The sequence below is a fragment of the Kwoniella pini genome, chromosome 2, assembly GCF_000512605.2.
Source record: "Kwoniella pini CBS 10737 chromosome 2, complete sequence".
NCBI classification, from domain to species: Eukaryota; Fungi; Basidiomycota; class Tremellomycetes; order Tremellales; family Cryptococcaceae; genus Kwoniella; species Kwoniella pini.
In genome coordinates this window covers 721,090-737,944 of record NC_091717.1, presented here as the reverse complement: position 1 = coordinate 737,944, position 16,855 = coordinate 721,090, and the positions used below count along the sequence as shown (strand labels likewise).

The 16,855-nt window shown below is 38.7% G+C and overlaps 7 protein-coding genes across 7 annotated transcripts; 4 read left to right on the top strand and 3 right to left on the bottom strand.

Moving 5' to 3' along the window:
* Positions 1-269: 269 nt before the first annotated feature.
* Positions 270-1,214, top strand: I206_101600 (uncharacterized protein; the record flags this gene model as incomplete). The annotated part of the gene is made up of 3 exons (XM_019158135.1): positions 270-519; positions 640-770; positions 852-1,214. 3 exons carry the CDS (start codon positions 270-272, stop codon positions 1,212-1,214), a joined length of 744 nt encoding a protein of 247 aa, XP_019008748.1.
* A 221-nt stretch (positions 1,215-1,435) lies between these two features.
* On the bottom strand, positions 1,436-3,052 carry I206_101599 (uncharacterized protein; the record flags this gene model as incomplete). The annotated part of the gene is made up of 7 exons (XM_070202421.1): positions 1,436-1,513; positions 1,608-2,007; positions 2,106-2,171; positions 2,253-2,604; positions 2,671-2,720; positions 2,792-2,816; positions 2,893-3,052. 7 exons carry the CDS (start codon positions 3,050-3,052, stop codon positions 1,436-1,438), a joined length of 1,131 nt encoding a protein of 376 aa, XP_070058522.1.
* A 1,699-nt stretch (positions 3,053-4,751) lies between these two features.
* On the top strand, positions 4,752-6,307 carry I206_101598 (uncharacterized protein; the record flags this gene model as incomplete). Its single annotated transcript, XM_019158137.2, has 2 exons — positions 4,752-6,017; positions 6,086-6,307. The coding sequence occupies 2 exons, from the start codon at positions 4,752-4,754 to the stop codon at positions 6,305-6,307; spliced, it is 1,488 nt and encodes a 495-aa protein (XP_019008750.2).
* A 1,479-nt stretch (positions 6,308-7,786) lies between these two features.
* On the bottom strand, positions 7,787-8,366 carry I206_101597 (uncharacterized protein; the record flags this gene model as incomplete). Its single annotated transcript, XM_019158138.1, has 2 exons — positions 7,787-8,241; positions 8,300-8,366. 2 exons carry the CDS (start codon positions 8,364-8,366, stop codon positions 7,787-7,789), a joined length of 522 nt encoding a protein of 173 aa, XP_019008751.1.
* Positions 8,367-9,135: 769 nt separating this feature from the next.
* On the top strand, positions 9,136-10,648 carry I206_101596 (uncharacterized protein; the record flags this gene model as incomplete). Its single annotated transcript, XM_019158139.1, has 4 exons — positions 9,136-9,896; positions 9,963-10,183; positions 10,240-10,298; positions 10,355-10,648. The coding sequence occupies 4 exons, from the start codon at positions 9,136-9,138 to the stop codon at positions 10,646-10,648; spliced, it is 1,335 nt and encodes a 444-aa protein (XP_019008752.1).
* Positions 10,649-11,052: 404 nt separating this feature from the next.
* Positions 11,053-14,094, bottom strand: I206_101595 (uncharacterized protein; the record flags this gene model as incomplete). The annotated part of the gene is made up of 10 exons (XM_019158140.1): positions 11,053-11,310; positions 11,385-11,483; positions 11,582-11,765; positions 11,856-12,385; positions 12,451-12,596; positions 12,656-12,804; positions 12,855-13,336; positions 13,389-13,732; positions 13,793-13,896; positions 13,949-14,094. The coding sequence occupies 10 exons, from the start codon at positions 14,092-14,094 to the stop codon at positions 11,053-11,055; spliced, it is 2,442 nt and encodes an 813-aa protein (XP_019008753.1).
* Positions 14,095-15,093: 999 nt separating this feature from the next.
* Positions 15,094-16,790, top strand: I206_101594 (uncharacterized protein; the record flags this gene model as incomplete). Its single annotated transcript, XM_019158141.1, has 3 exons — positions 15,094-16,221; positions 16,281-16,392; positions 16,447-16,790. The coding sequence occupies 3 exons, from the start codon at positions 15,094-15,096 to the stop codon at positions 16,788-16,790; spliced, it is 1,584 nt and encodes a 527-aa protein (XP_019008754.1).
* Positions 16,791-16,855: the final 65 nt, after the last annotated feature.

Below are 16,855 nucleotides of genomic sequence, written 5' to 3'. Positions count from 1 at the left end.
TGTATTCATATCTAATATGTATAATCCTGTATGCTAAAAGTGAGCGATTGTACAATACATGAACTCAAGAAGTCAAAGCATTGAGTGTATGTACGTATAGTTGTCGATATAGTCATAAAATAGGTATATTACGTAATGATTGATTTAGAGAAGTTGAGTGACGTCGCGTTAAGTTGTTTTATAACGAAAGCGTACTAATTTAAATGTTATATTCAACTCTTTAATACTTTCTTTTCTAAAATATACACTTTTTAAAATCATTCTACAAGATGTCAACTTCAAATTCAAACCTTCCTTTTGGATTATCAAAAATATTTAAACCAATAACACCGAAAATAATAGCTAAAACAAAATTAAAATCAAATTTATTTTTATTATTTTTATTTAAAATTATATTTTTATTTTTTCCACCTTATTTAAATTTAAAATTATTATTAATTAAAATAATTGATAAATTTATACAAAATAGAAAAAATTTAAGAGAAATAAGTTATTCAGAAAATGTTTTTTATTATTTTGGTATGTTTCATTTCAATTATTCATTCAAATCATCAAATCATTCATAAATATTACTTTTCTCCCCTTTTCCTTACAAAATAGATTTACTAATATTTAATTTAATGTAAAAATTTCTTTTAGAATTCTTAATTACTAGCGTTTTAATTTTTAATATAATTGAATCTTTTATATCAATTCAATATCCAATTAATTATTCACCTGAAATTAAACAAAATTTAATTTTAACTCCTTCTAAATTATCTTCTCCTTTAGTAAGTTTCAAAATATATCTTATTTAACAAACAATCAAACAAACAATGATGATTATGACTAATCTTTATCTCCAAACTTAGACTCGATCTTATTCTCCCAGTAAAATTCCAACAACATCTTCTCAAACATTACAAAGATCAATATATAAATCATCTCCAATTTCAACACCAATAAAAAGTTCCTCTAATCAAAATCAAAATTTAAATATATCTCAATCTTCACCAAATTCAAAATCTCCAACTACAGTTAAATTATTTAAGTTATCTTCTTCTTCTTCTTCTTCAATAAAAAATCAATCACCTAGTAAATCAGGTTTATTTTTTGAAGAAAAAGATAAAAATCAACAAAATGATAATTTTATTTTAATTGATAGAGAAGAAAAATTATGGGTTGATAATGTATTAAAAGGTGTAAGAGGTAAAAGTGGAAAAATTGGTTTGTAATATAATCTAGAAGATGCATTTATCATTAAGAAATCACGAATGAAGGAGATAAGATTTATCGGACATTGTTTTCGATGATTGACATGTAAATAAATGTAAATTGAACTGATCCATCAGAAATATTATCTAAGAATACAATTGTAAATTATAAAATCTCCTTTCCCACCAATCCACGTAATTTCGTATTCCCCAAATTGAAATTTCAACTCGACCTTAACTCTTTAGTCGATACGCCATAGCTTTATACTCTTTTCAGGCTCCAAAGTTCCACTAGCTATCAAACGACCATTAGGATGTACCTTTGAAAATTTTGTATATCAGCCAATCAATCTATGATCAGAAAAAATCTCGTTTCGAAGTTGTAGGCAGTTCAACAATTTTCAGGAAACTCACAGCTAAAGCTACAACAGTTGAATTATGTCCTTCTAAAATTTGAATAACAGATTTTAATTGTAAATCCCATATTATAATTTTTCCATTTTCCGAACCACTTATTATCCAAGTATCTTTCTTACTTGCGATTGAATTTGAGTTTTGATTATTTTGATGATTATCATTTATAGAAATTGATTGATCATTATTATTATTATTATTATTATTTATTTCCATTTTTTCTTCTTGATTAGGAGAATTAAAAATTATAGCAGGACAAGGAAATTTTTCACTTAAATATAAACCTGGAGATTGAATTGTTTTTAATACTTTTGAAGTATGTATATTATAAATTCTTAAAGTAGAAGATAATGTTGATGAAAGTAAAAAATAAGAAGAAGGTGTAAAAGATGCATAAGATCTAAATTTTATTCCATGCCATGAATTAAAAAAATAATTAGTATATAATTAAATGAAATTCAACGAAAAAAAATAGAAAAACAATTTTTTTTAACTTACACTGGTGAATTTGTATCATTGTCTAATGTTTTAAGACATTGTCCTGTATTCACATCCCATAATCGACTTTAAAATATTAAGGTCAATATCAATCAATATAAGAACTGAAATATAATAATATCTATACTTCTCCTTTAGAACACTCACATGAGACCATCCGAACTTGCAGTTAATACCATAGCACCTTCATTATCCCAACCAACACACCAAATAGCATCAGCATGAGCAGGTAAATTTCTAAGTATTTTTCCTTTTCTAACATCCCATATTATAGCACTTTCATCATAACTACCTGTAACTATTAAATTTGATTTAGGAGAAAAAGCAATTGTTAAAACAGGTGCTGTGTGTCCTATCAATGTTCTTAAAGGTTCATTTTGATCTGCAATGGAAGTTGAAGGTGATGGAGGAGGATTTAAGTAATGAATAAGAGCTGTAGAATCATCTGATGCAGTTGAAATGTATAATGAGTCTGGTGATATTGATATATCGTTTATACCTATTCGAATATTCCGTGTAAATTTTACTAATTCTATAATACATTTTGTGAATCCAATGTACGTACCAGTCTTATGAGCTTTGAATCCTCTGATATGATCGCCTGTTTCAGGATCCCTGTAAAAGTATTACGTCTGTCACTATGCCATTACAATATACCTATAGGCGAAAAGTGGAGGAAAATTTACCAGTAATGTAACCATCCATCTGCACCTGTTGTCATTTATGAGGTGAGCAACTAAAGACTTTGTGTGGAATGAGGATAATGCTAGACTCTTCTCAAACCCACCTGCACTAACAAGAGTCTGTCCATCATTCGAAAATCTCAAAGCAGTTACAGCTCTTTTATGAGCTGACAAAGTTTGACTCAAAATATATTTCGGTCCCGATGATGGTCCAGCTTCGGCATTTGCCTGTATGACCTCAGGTGAAGTCGGTGATATAGCCATACTGATTGTTCTGGTCGATAATCACTCCAGCGTTCTGCTGGATATTGATCATGGGGGTGCAATTCGTCCAACATATCGTGAATTATCATTTTGTCATGTTCCTTCTTCATTCGCAAGATACGCGTAGAGCAAAACACGTGGCTCAATCATGGAGATACATCAAATCTCCGACTTTGTTTACATGAAATTTCATCGTAATGATCACATACAACATCCAGTCGGCCGCGGCTTGACATTTTATGTATAGCATTCCGCTGCTAGACTTCAAGGACGAGAGGAGCCAATACGTAATCGAGGGCATAACGATGGACGATGGTAGCAAGTCCAGACTTTTTCATCCGCATCGCTATCCGTAGTTTTGACATGGGTTTCACACTTTGAATTGTATCCGCAAGCTAAAGAACGGGTATCAACGGATGAAACAGTAGGGAGATACGTTTGATCAGCTGTAGTGCACCAAACATAAGATTGCTCTGCCTCATGAATAATTGTAACATGCACGCAAAGTCACTTTGCTTTGCTGACATAACAGAGTTTATCCGCGGACCCCGGTAGATTCGGAAAACTTCTACACTGCATGCAATCATCGTGACCATGTGCTGACGGTGCATGCAAGCGAGCGGATCTGTGAGTGCAAAGGTCGAAGCTCGGTCCTCGCTGTAGGAATGGGAAGAGCTAGGAAGGAAGGACCCCATTCATTGGTGAGGGGGTCTAGAAGCCTATCGATCGAGCTTTAATACCTACTAGAAGACTGACTTCATGCTAGTGGCTGGGGCCTTGTAACTCTCTAGGCCGACTATGACGAAATACGAAGACGATATGATAACAGGTGTTTTCATCTTATATTCGCGGCTATTTCATGCTCTTCTGAATCCCGCATGCTCTTTGTCGAGGTTGATCGATCACATCTGGAGGTCTATCATATCGGGAAAGTGCATGAGTTTAGAGCCATAAATAAAGTGCCACATCTTCAGATATCCTGTATATTCGGCAAAGAATTCTCCGGCAAACATTCCTTTAAAAACAGGAGACAATGGACAACGGCCGCCGATCTATACAAAAAGTTAAAGATAGGGTTTAGATTTTATGTCTTTTGTCGATTACTCCCTTTTTACCCGTTACGAGATGAAATGGAATTTATCCTCTTTTCTTCTGCTCATACCCTTATGTATAAAATGCACCGCATTTTACTTGTTTGGTGTGACGTTGGTAGATATGATTCGCCGTGTCTTTGTTAAAATCGTCAAGACGCCTTGAGACAGGTGTCCAATTAACCCTCGTTTACCTGAATAGAATAACCTGAATTCAAAAGCCTGAATCACAATCACCCTCTCCTTCCTTTTTCACTTTTGGGCTGTTTCACTTTCGCACACACCACCCTACATCTCATCCCCCTCATTCTATTTTCATCCTATCTATTATTACCTTTTCTTCATACATCATATTTTCCACATAATACATAATTGATACACCAACTCGCACACCACTTCATCCCCTCTTTCAATCTGTACGTTATACAGACATAGCAAACTATCAGAACAGTACCATCGAGACAAATCCTCTAACTTACCCACACTTATCTCATCATCTAGTCAAGACACGCACACAACAAACCAGTCAGACCTCGCGACTCGACGGATACGTCAACAAATCCATCTTCTCTCTCCTTCGCGCCTACCACTATCGACATCATTCGTCAATGTCCTTTATGGCCGATAACCCCTCTTTCGCTCCTCATCCCTTCGATACCGAAACCAAGTTCTACCCTCGGTCCAACCCAAACTTCATTCTTCCCTCACCACCATCATCAGATAACGGTCTTCTAGACTTTGATATCGAGTCTTTCACTCATTGTTCCCCTCATTCTGTTTTGTTAGACCCTTTACCCATCAACGATAAAGCAGAGACGCCCAATCATTCAATCGATTTCGATCTCAACCAAGCCGTAGACTTATCTCCAGTTGCTTCTGCGTCCACACCCACCTCAACCACTTTGGTATCACCCAAATCTTCTGACTTAGAAATTTCTTCAATCCCTCAATTGCCTATCCTGTCTTCAATCACTAACAGCGACGCAGACACAGCAGAGGCATTGAGCAGTCATCATCTTCAGAGATACCTTCATTATAAAGCACTTGCAGCGAGAGCAGAAGCCGATCGAGCAGTCGCACAAAGACAAAGCTTAGACGATCAATTCGACACTCTTTTCGCCACTTGCGACAACCTAGATATCTTGATGCCTTCTGGACCAGGTGACTACGATCAACTCAAGGCCAATGGCAACGACAATATGCTAGCTTATCAACCTCAATCTATTGCATCCTCTGCCTATTATGGTATGGGTCAACAAATGGCTGATTGGACGACTCCAAACAGTACTTTCACCTACCAACCTCAATCCGCTCAAGCCGCTCTACAAGCTCAAGCTCAAGCTCATTTGCAAGCCGCAGATGTGGCTCGTGTTCAAGCACAACAACAGAGGGCTATAGCAAATCAGACTTACTATGTGCCCAGTAACTCCCGGTCATCCTTTGAAGCTGCGCCGCAGCAATTTACTTCTTTCGCTAGACCTGCAATGTCAACACTTTCGTCAAACAGTCCTTCTTATCCCTCAACCCCAACCTATGCTGGTGTACCCAGCTTTACGCCAATTCCTATGTCCAAAACATCAACTTCCGCGAGTATGCCATCTTTCATCTCCGTCTCACAAGACCCATCACCAGCTGTTCGACGAGCAATCTCCAACAACGGTAGTGCACACGAAGGTGAAGATGAACTCGCAGACTATTCTCCAACAAGTCGATCAGGGCTTGAAGAACTCAAACCTATGATTCCTGGTATGCCAATCCCGAACGCCCACGGTGGCGGTCGAGGTTATGTTCCCGGTCAAACTCCTGACGATCCTAAGAAGAGACACAAGTGTCAGATCTGTGGTAGAGCTTTTGCGAGGGCTTTCAACTTGAAAGTACGTATATGTGATGTAATCTTTCCGAAATGGTATAACATGCTAACATGAATTCTTTCCTTTCACAGTCCCATATCCAAACTCACAACCCACTTCGACCTAAACCATATATGTGTCCTCACACTTCTTGCAAACGTGGATTTTCTCGATTGCACGACCTCGAACGACACCGACAAGGTATCCATTCCGATGGACCTCTCGTTGAAGCCAAGCGACAAGGTGTATCGCCCGCTATCGCTCGTGCTCAAAACAAGATGCAAAAACGAGCCGAATCGGGAAGTCTCATCTAGTCGGTCATTCAATTGATCGACCCCCTAATGAACTGAGGTTGCTTATCGCGCCTCGCCGAGACTTTCTCAATCACTCGTTTTGTTGCTTTTCTTCTTTCTGAATAACGCACGAAACCAACTTAATCAATCCTTTCCGACTCAAACCCTCTCAAGACAGTACCGAGTCCCTCTTCCTCCCCTCCATACATCTTAAATTCGAATAACAATCCAAACTGCCGCGCCGCCATTCAATGGCATATCACGAGCTGTTTGATTTGTTTCGAATCACGATGTCGAAAGGAAACCCTACTCTACGAGTCAGGTATGGACATGGGGTACATGTCGAATTACGAAAGTCGGCACCCAATATAACAAATATTCCAATTCAAATCAAATCAACCATTTCCCTTTTCACAATTTCACCCTACATCCAACCTGATCCAATTATATCTATACCATCGTTAATTATCGTTTCTTCCGTCATTTCTATTTCTCACAAGAATCTTATTGACCGCCTCATCCATCCCGCGATCCATTCTCAGCTATTCAAAAGGACAAACAACAAAAACCAAAATCATTATCACATAATCAGAAGATCGTATCGGCAAATATATATATATCTATCAATAAAAGATAAAATTTGCCGTAAATGAATTTAAAGAAACAAATACGATCCGTTTAGTCCTTATTTGAATAGTTTGTAGTAATTGGTGAGCCTAGTGATAGGATCTTTGGACCGTCTTTATGATTTCTTATACACGTATATGTACGAAGTTTCTTTTCTCATTTTTCAAATTATATTTCTTTTCCTTTTGTGTATGATAGTTTTTTGAAGAATGTGTAGGATAGTATACCAAAGAAAAATTGAAAAGACTACGTTGGTCGCTGTACAAGCTTGATGTTTATGCATTGATTGACGAGATCACAATCCTTTGGCGCATGACAATTGTACAGAATGTGGCATGTTGCATTATTATTCAATGTCTTCTTACGATGGATCCACGGAATCTCTTGAATCTGTGTAAATCAACGATATAAAGCACATCATCGATCGTTCAAATCCCCTCGAACTTATGCAGAAGCACATCATCATATATCTTAATTTACTATTGTCTCGTGATGGAGTCGCATTATGCAATTGTAGGGAATATAAATATTCCATATCAACTTGTGATTATGCACGAATACATCCTCACGATTCATTTATACAAGTATCTTAGTTTTCGCTACTATTGTAATCGGGATGAGAAGTCATATTTACTTGTATGACAAACGAGACAGGCAAGATCTGCAGATTCAAGATTGAAAAGAAAGATATTTGAACTATATTTCGATTAACATGAGCAGGAGAGATGATCTACTCTAAACAAAGGGTTGGAAAGATCGTCATTAAGGATGGTGATAGGTAGCAATTGAATTATAAAAATGCAGTAATGGAAGAGGGTGGAAATATATTTAAAAGTATGATCGGAAGCTGAATGATATAAATTATTAGGGCATCTATTCTTTAGCTACTTCAGCCCAGCTTCTACCTGATGGTTTAGAGGAAGACTCGGCTCTGTTTGCAGGTGAAGGTGGTCTGTTTCGATTACTCGATTCGGATGCTGAATGACCAGAAGCTGCCACTTGGGCCCATGATTTCCCTTCCATGGATGGAGCCCCCGGTTTGCGAGATGATCTGGTTTGATTCTCTGAATTATGGATCTGTTGATCCTGGAAAATGGCAAGGAATTCGGGTCGAGAAAGCAATGCTTGTAACCTGCCGCAATCAGATTCCTCTTCGTTGGCATGCCACGATCCGTACTTATGTCCTTCTCTCGGATCCTGTTCATCAAGCGATGATGCGGAGTTTTGCGATTCGTTTTGACCCTCGTCTGTAGATCGAGGTACGAATGCTTCAGCTGCAGGATTAAAAGTAGATTTGTATCTTCTACCGGCATCTAAAGCAAGTTCATCTGTATTAGACAAAGTGGGCAACTACATAAAGGGTTCATAGTAATCGTTTTTACCTACCTGTTGTAAGTCCGGTAGATGTTGAGTCTACCGCCTCACCGCTTCTACTGGAAGATGGATCAGACATAGTACAATCTAATTCGTCAAATGAGTAGTAGTTTTAGTGGAAATATGCTTATTGTGATAGGAGGCTTGAAATGTAAGTTAGTTTAGTGGGTTAGCTTTCGAGCCTTAGTACACCTCCCATACCCCTTTTTATATGCTATATCCTGTCAACGCAAATGTACAGCTCACTTGAGACGTTCTTTTCATTTTCAACGTCATCATAGAAGACCAAAAGCTTGAAAAAGGAGTAATCCTTTGAAGATTTGGTGACACGAAGTTGTCGCTTTCTTATGTGAAAGGTCTGAACGATCGTCAATGGAAGGTAAGAGTCTCGAGGGCTTTCCAATCTGCCTCTTTTTTTGGAAATCATGTATTTCATGAGAAGCCAATCCACCTTTGTTTGAAGGTATAGGAAAAGCATCTTAGATTTGAAATGTATGTGTGAGAGATACACGTACTGCGCTTTATCTGCCACCAATGATGCGAAGAAACGCTGACTAACTTTACTCGTACCTCATCGTCACCGGTTATATGTGTAAATTAGAGTGAATTGCGAATCACGCGTCAGACAATCTGAAGGAATTCAAACTGGTCATAATGACATCACACGCATATATCACCTCACTCAGCAAGCGTCATTCAAATTTCACAAACTACGACACAGCAACTTTTATCCAGTCTTATGTTCTCATCAGATATCTATATACCTAGACTCTCTTCTCTCTTCATCACTATTTAGAAGCTTCAAAACATCTTTCATTCAGCGCAATCCAATAAAAAACTAAATCACAATGGATCCAACCACATTCGCTCACGTTGACCACAGCGGTTATACCAACGCTGATTTGACAGCCAAACAACCAACTGTCTACGAGACTTCCGGATTAACAACTTCAACTATTCCCCCTGGTGCCGCTCCTCCTCACCTTGGAGCTGCATCTGAAGGTTTTAACAATCCTTTTGAAACTTCCAATACATCTAATAACCCTTTTACAAATTCCAAATCAAGTTCTTCACCTCCTACAGCTCCTGTCAATCCAATCAAACAAAGTTATCCAGAAACTCAAATTTATAGAGAAACTCAAGCTGGTCAATCTGATTTCGCTGATATTCACGCTAGATCGACTACTTCCGATAGAAATACCACCGAAGGAACAGCTCGACAAAACTTATCTGACGCTACTACACAAGCTTCGGACAAAGCTAACGAAGTTACGACTCAGGCTTCTAACAAAGTCAACGAAGTTACTACTCAAGCTTCTAACAAGGCCAACGAAGCTGCTTCTCAAGCTTCAACCAAAGCTAGTCAATTCTCAGAACAAGTTCAACAAAAGGCTAATGAAGCTGCTACTGGAATTAGACAAAGAGTTAGAAAGCTTTCAGTCGATCTTAATAACGCTGCGGATCATCCTGCAGTCAAGAATGCTAAAGGTACTGCCAACAACTATATCGCTCAATTCAGAGAGCAATTGGGCAGAAGTGAAACCATCAGAGATCTTGAAAAGAGAACAAATGTAGATAGGGTCGTTTTGGTAGTAGGAGGTGTTCTAGGGTGAGAGCACTTCCCTCTTGAGTTTTCAGATCATAATTGTAACTGATATTCCATATTCATTTACAGTTACATTCTCCTTATTCCTCTCAATATCCTTAGACTTGCACTTCCTATCACGGACCTTTTGACCATCCTCCCAGCAACTTACCTCTCAGCTATCATCATTGATAAACCCGAGACTACCGCGAATGATCAACAAGTCAAATCACTCCTTTCATTCTTCGTTGTTCTTGGTGCTATCCAGACTCTCGAGAGCTTGATGGCCGGTGTATTGGAAAACAGAATCCGTAAGTCCCTTGATGTATTCGCTTAGTGCAACGGCTTATAGGATGTTCTGATTTAGCCCAATACTTCACAATCAAACTTTTATTCCTTGCTTACTTACTTCACCCAAGAACTCAAGTAAGTCATTGAAACTCTTGTATATGAACTTCACTGATTTACAATTCGACTTCCAGGGAGCAACTCAAGTTCACGAAAAAGTTTTTAAACCTTTACTTGCATCTGCTCAAAGGTCATCTAAACAAGCTCCCCCTCCTTCTTCATCAACCTATCCTGCTCCTAACTCGGCATCGAAGGTATCTACACCACCAACATCAAAAGAATCACTTTCTACAGCATCTAGTCCTCAAACAACCGGATTCACAACTATGGCAACATTCATCCCTCTTCCAAATGAGAATGATAATATCACTAGAGCAGATGCAAGAGGTCAAGGTTATGCTGTGGTTACCGAAGTTCCCAACTTCTAAATGCGGAATTGAATTCCAAGCTTGAATCAGTAGCGCACGAATCTTTTCATCATTTTCAACTACGTCTCAGAGCTGTCGAGTAAATTCCACTGTATCCTAGCGTTTTTTTTTTCCTTCTTTCTTTTTATATGTAGCTATAATTTTTACCAGCAAACACGCATTTTGACTCCATATTCATGAAGAATGAAAAACAACATACAAAACATGCATCGAATCCTTTTGCATGTTTGCGAGCCAGATTACAAAGTAAAAAAAATAATGTTCATATACAAGACTGACCAATTATTTAGGCGTCAGCTAATTCCGTTTTGAAAATTGACGTCAATGTGCTAGAATAATTATACATTTGAGAGTTGGTACTGAGGAACGTTTTGACAAACTCATGTCATCCAATAGATCTATATTTACCTTCCACCTGAACTTGTTGAAGTTCCACTACTTTTTTCTCTTTCAAGTATATCTAAAAGACCAATAGATTGAGCAGTAACATCTAAATTTGTAGAATTTTCAACTAATTCTTTTAATCTATATTTTAATTGATATGGTTGAAAAATATCAATCATTTGTTGACGTGGTCTTAATTTATGATTTTTTGGATTTGATTCAATTAAATGTCTAAGTGTACGTAAAGATGGAATTTTAATTGAATCAAAAGTTGAGTTCTGAAAAGTATCATTAGCCCACCCCAAAAAAAAAAAAAAAACTTTATATGATTCTAAGAATTATTATAACTTACAAGAGAGTTTGATAATATTTCTAATATTTCAATTTTATTAACTATTGAATTTCTTATTTTTTCATTTCCTAATGATAAATTTGATAAAACGAAAATTGCCTTTTTATAAAAGAGTTTGGTCAGTTAATTGAAACATGGACTATTTCTCAATGCTTGACATTCGCTATTATCAGGCAAAATATTTAATCTAAACTTACAGGTATTCTTAAATCTACTTCTTGATCTTCTTTAGAAGCTTGAATAATCAAATCTAATAATTCATCTTCACCAAATGATTCAACTGTTTTTGAAATTTCGGCAATACTAGATTCTGCTAATAAATTTTGTACAATTTCAAAAGCTTGTACACGAAGTGAAAGAGTATTTGCATTTGACATCAAGCTGTATAATAGAAGAACGATTAAATTAGCAAGAAAAAAAAGAATTTGCAAACACTCCATTGAAAGTGGCCAAGCTATATAAATTACTCACAATTTCAACCTATCCCATCCCATTGTAGAAGTAATCATAATTCTCGTAGTTTCCATAGAATGATAAGTCAAATTTTTGATTGCCCACATAGCATTTAATGCTAGAGGTTCATAAGTTGATTTTGTCAAATCACAAAGTAATTCTATACCATTTTCTCTTAACAATACAGTTTTCAAAGGTGAAAAATCTGCAACTAGATTACATAGTGTAGCTGTAGCAGCTACTTCTACTGTCCAAATTCTATCTCCTATATCTTCTTCATCAAATCCAGATGAACTAGTTGATGCTATTTCACGCTTGAGGAGTTTTACAATTTCTTCTCCTATTCCACTATCAATTAAATTTGTTCGAAGGATTGATACAGTCCTGGATAATGCTCGAGCCAATTGACAGGCAGCTGCTCTTACTCCATACGATGGTGATGATAATGCGTTGAAAAGATGAGGTAGGACAGGGGGTGAATGATCTGCAATCAATGTTCGAGTCGCGTCGTGCTGCATTGCCAATGAAGCGAGTGCGAGCAATGCTGCCTAGAGACCAAAGATCAAGTAAGCTAAAGAGCAGTGGCTGGGTATTGTCAGGAATCAAAGCTTACTTCTCTGATCCGTGAAGCTAGATCATTACCGATCTCCCCTTTCTCTTCATCTTGATTCACAGAGATCAGAATACTAATCAATCGAGCAGGACATTCTTTATCTGCTGCAGCTTTTTGAAGAGCAGCATCGTCCGATACCAAAGCAGCTGCAATGTGTGCAACACATTAATTGTCTATATCATGTTACCGTAAAAGGCGAGCTTACCTAGAATAAAACATAGCTTAATCCTCTCCTCTGGACCTTCACTTTGCAATAGCTTGACAATCTCCTCCAATAGCTGATAATTTATGACTGTTGATCTAATCCGATCGGAAGTCCGTATACCCTTGTCGGCTTTGATGATATTGGTCAAACTGCGACTTGTGATCAGCGCTTTCGAAGCAGTCTGAAACATGTAACTCACCAACTCGCAGCTGCTATTCTCACGTTGGTTGGTCCGCTACCCACTAATCCAGTCAAAATGCCAACAAATTCAGATTTTGGCGACTCATCATCATTCATACTTTCTTCATCTTCATAGAAGGTCCATGCTCTTATAGCAATAGACAAAGAAGGCTGCCCTTTGATCAAGGCCGCTAAGAGATCCAAGGATGCCTCTATTAACTTGGTATTAGGCTTACGAGTTGTATAGTAATTTCCAGATGAGGGAGTCAAGGCTGATATTGAGTTCATCAAATGATCGATTATGAAGGGTATCGGCGCAAGCAATGAAGGAACAGAAGCTGAAGAAGGACCTGGTTCATTGATATTTGGTGACCATCGTACAAGTGCTAATCGGTGTGAAGGGAGTGCTACTAATCTTGAAAATAATTGGTATAGCGGTAAAAGTATTTGTGGGTCGGAGTGAGTTTCGAGCAGAGATAATAAAGTTACCAGATTTTCGGCCTATCATTTACTTATAAGCTGGAGAATGGAATCGAAACACCAGAAGACTTACTTCAAATATCGAGCTTAAAGCCGCTGTAGCTTGACTTCTCCAATTTCCGGCCCCTTTCCCAGCAACTTGTTTACCTTTCCCACTAACCTCTTTCTCACTCATTATTTCGACTCCCACTAAACCAGTACCTATGACCTTTCTTTCAGCTCCAACACCCCACATATGGCCCCATACCATATCCGCTGTCGAAATCAATATATTTCGCAAAGCCCTAAGGAGATGGGGCAAGATCTTTTCCAGTTGCTTAACGGTTATATCGGAAGTTTCATTGAGTGATGTTATGAGGCAGAGGAGGGCAGAAGGAGTGGATGATAAGAGTAGAGGCTGCAATGTCAATTTACCCACTATAGATGGAATCAGCAAGGTGTCAGGCTGATTACGAGTATGGGAAAGCCAAATCTCACCATTCGCTAGAGCTCCGATGATGACAGCGGTCTCACTCATCAGCTCTAATGCCACCGTCGAGTCCACATCATTCGATGAAGGATACTTGAGTAAAGTCAATAAGCTATATCATGATCAGCTGGTTTCCAAAAGGGATGAGATTGAGTCAAGCATACAGTTGGAGTAATCCTTGATCTTCAGCGACTTCCACTTTCTTCCAAGTATTCCCTATAACGGTATTCTTGAGATCTTTGAGGTTGGTTAAGAGGTTTGATGGGTTCGACGAATTAGTCAAAATGTCCAAGGTATTGCTATTGGTCATCTTGGTCGTCTTTGTTGGCCCGCAGAGTGATTAGGCCGAATGACCTCTTTAGTATTTGAAACAAAGGGGTTTGTGGTGATTGGTAAGCGATTGAGATGGCAAATATGATTGATGGTAAGGTCAAAACCAAAGTAAGTAACGGTTATATTGGAATGAACGATGGTGTACGGTGACAAGCGCAACTCTAATAACCGACGACATTACACCCTGACGTCAAGTTGTTCGAGATTTCAAATTACTATCCTCTCACACATTCGATCTGCAAGTGTAAGCAATGACAGCACGATTATGTAGGGCGCCCAACACCTGGCTAACGTTGAGACACTTCAAGTCCGAGTATATGGCGACATTCGTTTTTCAAGTTTCAGTCCATTCATCAGCTCGCTCGCTGCAACGTTTCTCACCGGCTGAATCAAACGTTCGATCAACAAGCATTTTCATACTAACCTCGAACGCCCAAACCTTCACTGTATCGTATTGAGCTCATTGAATATGCTCTTACATTGTGCAACATGTACACACTCAAACCTGTAGCTACCCTAAGATATGTGTCAAAGGATCTCGTCCTTTGACCACCCTCTGACGCGTATCAAATGTACAACAGGTGAGATCAAGATGAAACCTAAGCCAATAGTGACTGATATCATTGCAGGTGGAATGAGCGAGAAACAAGATAACAATTTTTTTGAATGTCTTTGGCAGACCCATACCCGTCGTCTCTACAATTTTTGTGTACTATTCAAAATAAAAATAAAAGCGAGATAGCAAAGATCCGCCGCAAAAAAAGAGGTCAAATCATATCATCAAGTATAATTAAAAATAGAGAGACTCATCAAAATCAATAATACCTCAACGATTCAAAGTTCACAACCAGGATAGTCATACTCAATAGCGAACGGGATCTCCTCATCGGTTTATTCTGGTCCATTCAAGCTAAGCAGCGATTAATCTCCAAGTTGACTCTCTACAATGGCGATCTTTCCCAGATTGCTGCTATACATGGTTATTTTCTTACCTTCCATCTCGGCGAATCAATTCTCATCGGCTATCGCCATGCATCAAAGACGTTCAACACCCGAAACCTCGACTTTCCAACCACACGCCACCACCAGATCCTGCACGTGCAAACAGAATCTGTCGTCGAGCTGTAGTCCAAAAACAAACAGTAAAATCGAATCCACAACCGATGTAGCATCCTCCACCTATCAACAAACAACTCTCGTGTCCGTCAACCCCACATCAAGTAGCGATAGCTCTAGAATCATCACAAGTATCTTGCAGCCCACTACAAGGCCTACCTCAGCGGACAGCGAGTCAGTAGATACAAATAGCCAGACATCTACTGTCGAAGATGAACATGACGAATGTCAGGAGACTTCGATAATTCCATTCGCTTCATCACTTAGTAATTTAGCTCAGTCTATCAATAGTCAATCCACCTCTACCTCCAGTAGCAGGTGCACAACTTCGGGCGGAGCATGCGGTACTTTTATCGGATCTTTGGGAAGCTGTCAAAACGATAATTGCGTCTGTGAATTATCTTTACCTGCCCAATTTTGCGCTCAATGTTTAGCTACTCAAGATGCCATTTATCAATACAATTTGTATTTAGCAGCTTGTGCAAATCGAGGATTAGTTCAACCTAGTCAAACTATTACTGCTCAATGCGATGATGCAACCGTCACTTCGGATGTTCTCACGGACATACTGGCTAGTCAAGCTGCTTCAGCGACTCTATCTTCTAACGGTCTAGGATCAACTGGCGAAAAAGAAGGAGGAGGCTATATGAGCCAAGAGGCGGTCCAGATTGGACCAGATGGACAGACGATGACATCAACATATGGGCAGACCACTTCAATGCCGAGTGATAATGGTAGAAATCCAATCACCCTTACTACTACCGATTCGAGTGGTCAACCTACTTCAATCATCACTTATAACGGTCCTACTTCTTTTGCATCGATCAGCGGTACTGTACCTTCGGCCGATTCTACGGGAACCTCTCAGCAAGATGGTACCAGCGAATCATTCAATACGACCGCATTAGATTCAGCACACACGTTCTTTCAGGGTTCAGTAGACTCGACATGCCAAAGTGACTGTGATGTATGGATGCAATTGGCACAAGTGAGTAATCCTAAAAGTGATCGAATTCCTTTTGAGCTGATCATAATTGCATTTACCAGTCTTGTACAGATGACACTTGCATTTGCACGTCTGATGGGCTGAGCAGTGCGAAGGCTTGTTCCAGCTGTGTAATTTCTGCAGATAGTGATGACCAAATGAGCGCTTATGCTGGTGAGTTAAGGAAAAGCGAGTTCACAATACGACGACTGATATCGGTACCGCTAGGTTACACTCAAGGATGTACAACCATATCTACTGCTGTGATCACCACGGATGAGGCAGCGTCAACGACAGACATGTACGGGAATGTAGCTGCAGCTATCACCTCATCATCTTCGCAAATTGGAGGAAAAAATACCAATCCCTTCAAGACGGAAAGTGATGACAATGAGAGGGTGGCAACTCAGGTCGCCGAAGCTGAAAATGCTGGTGGAGTAGCCACTAAGATTGCCACGGAAAATGATCCGACCTCAGGCGGGATCTCACTTCGAGATGGCACTTTGATAAGTAGTATAGGCTTGTTGATTACAGGAGTGTCGGGAGGAGTACTTCTCATGCAAATAGGGTAAAATAGTAATACAAAAGACATTTAGTTTTTTCATATCCTCCATATTGGCCCTTGTAAAGATGATGT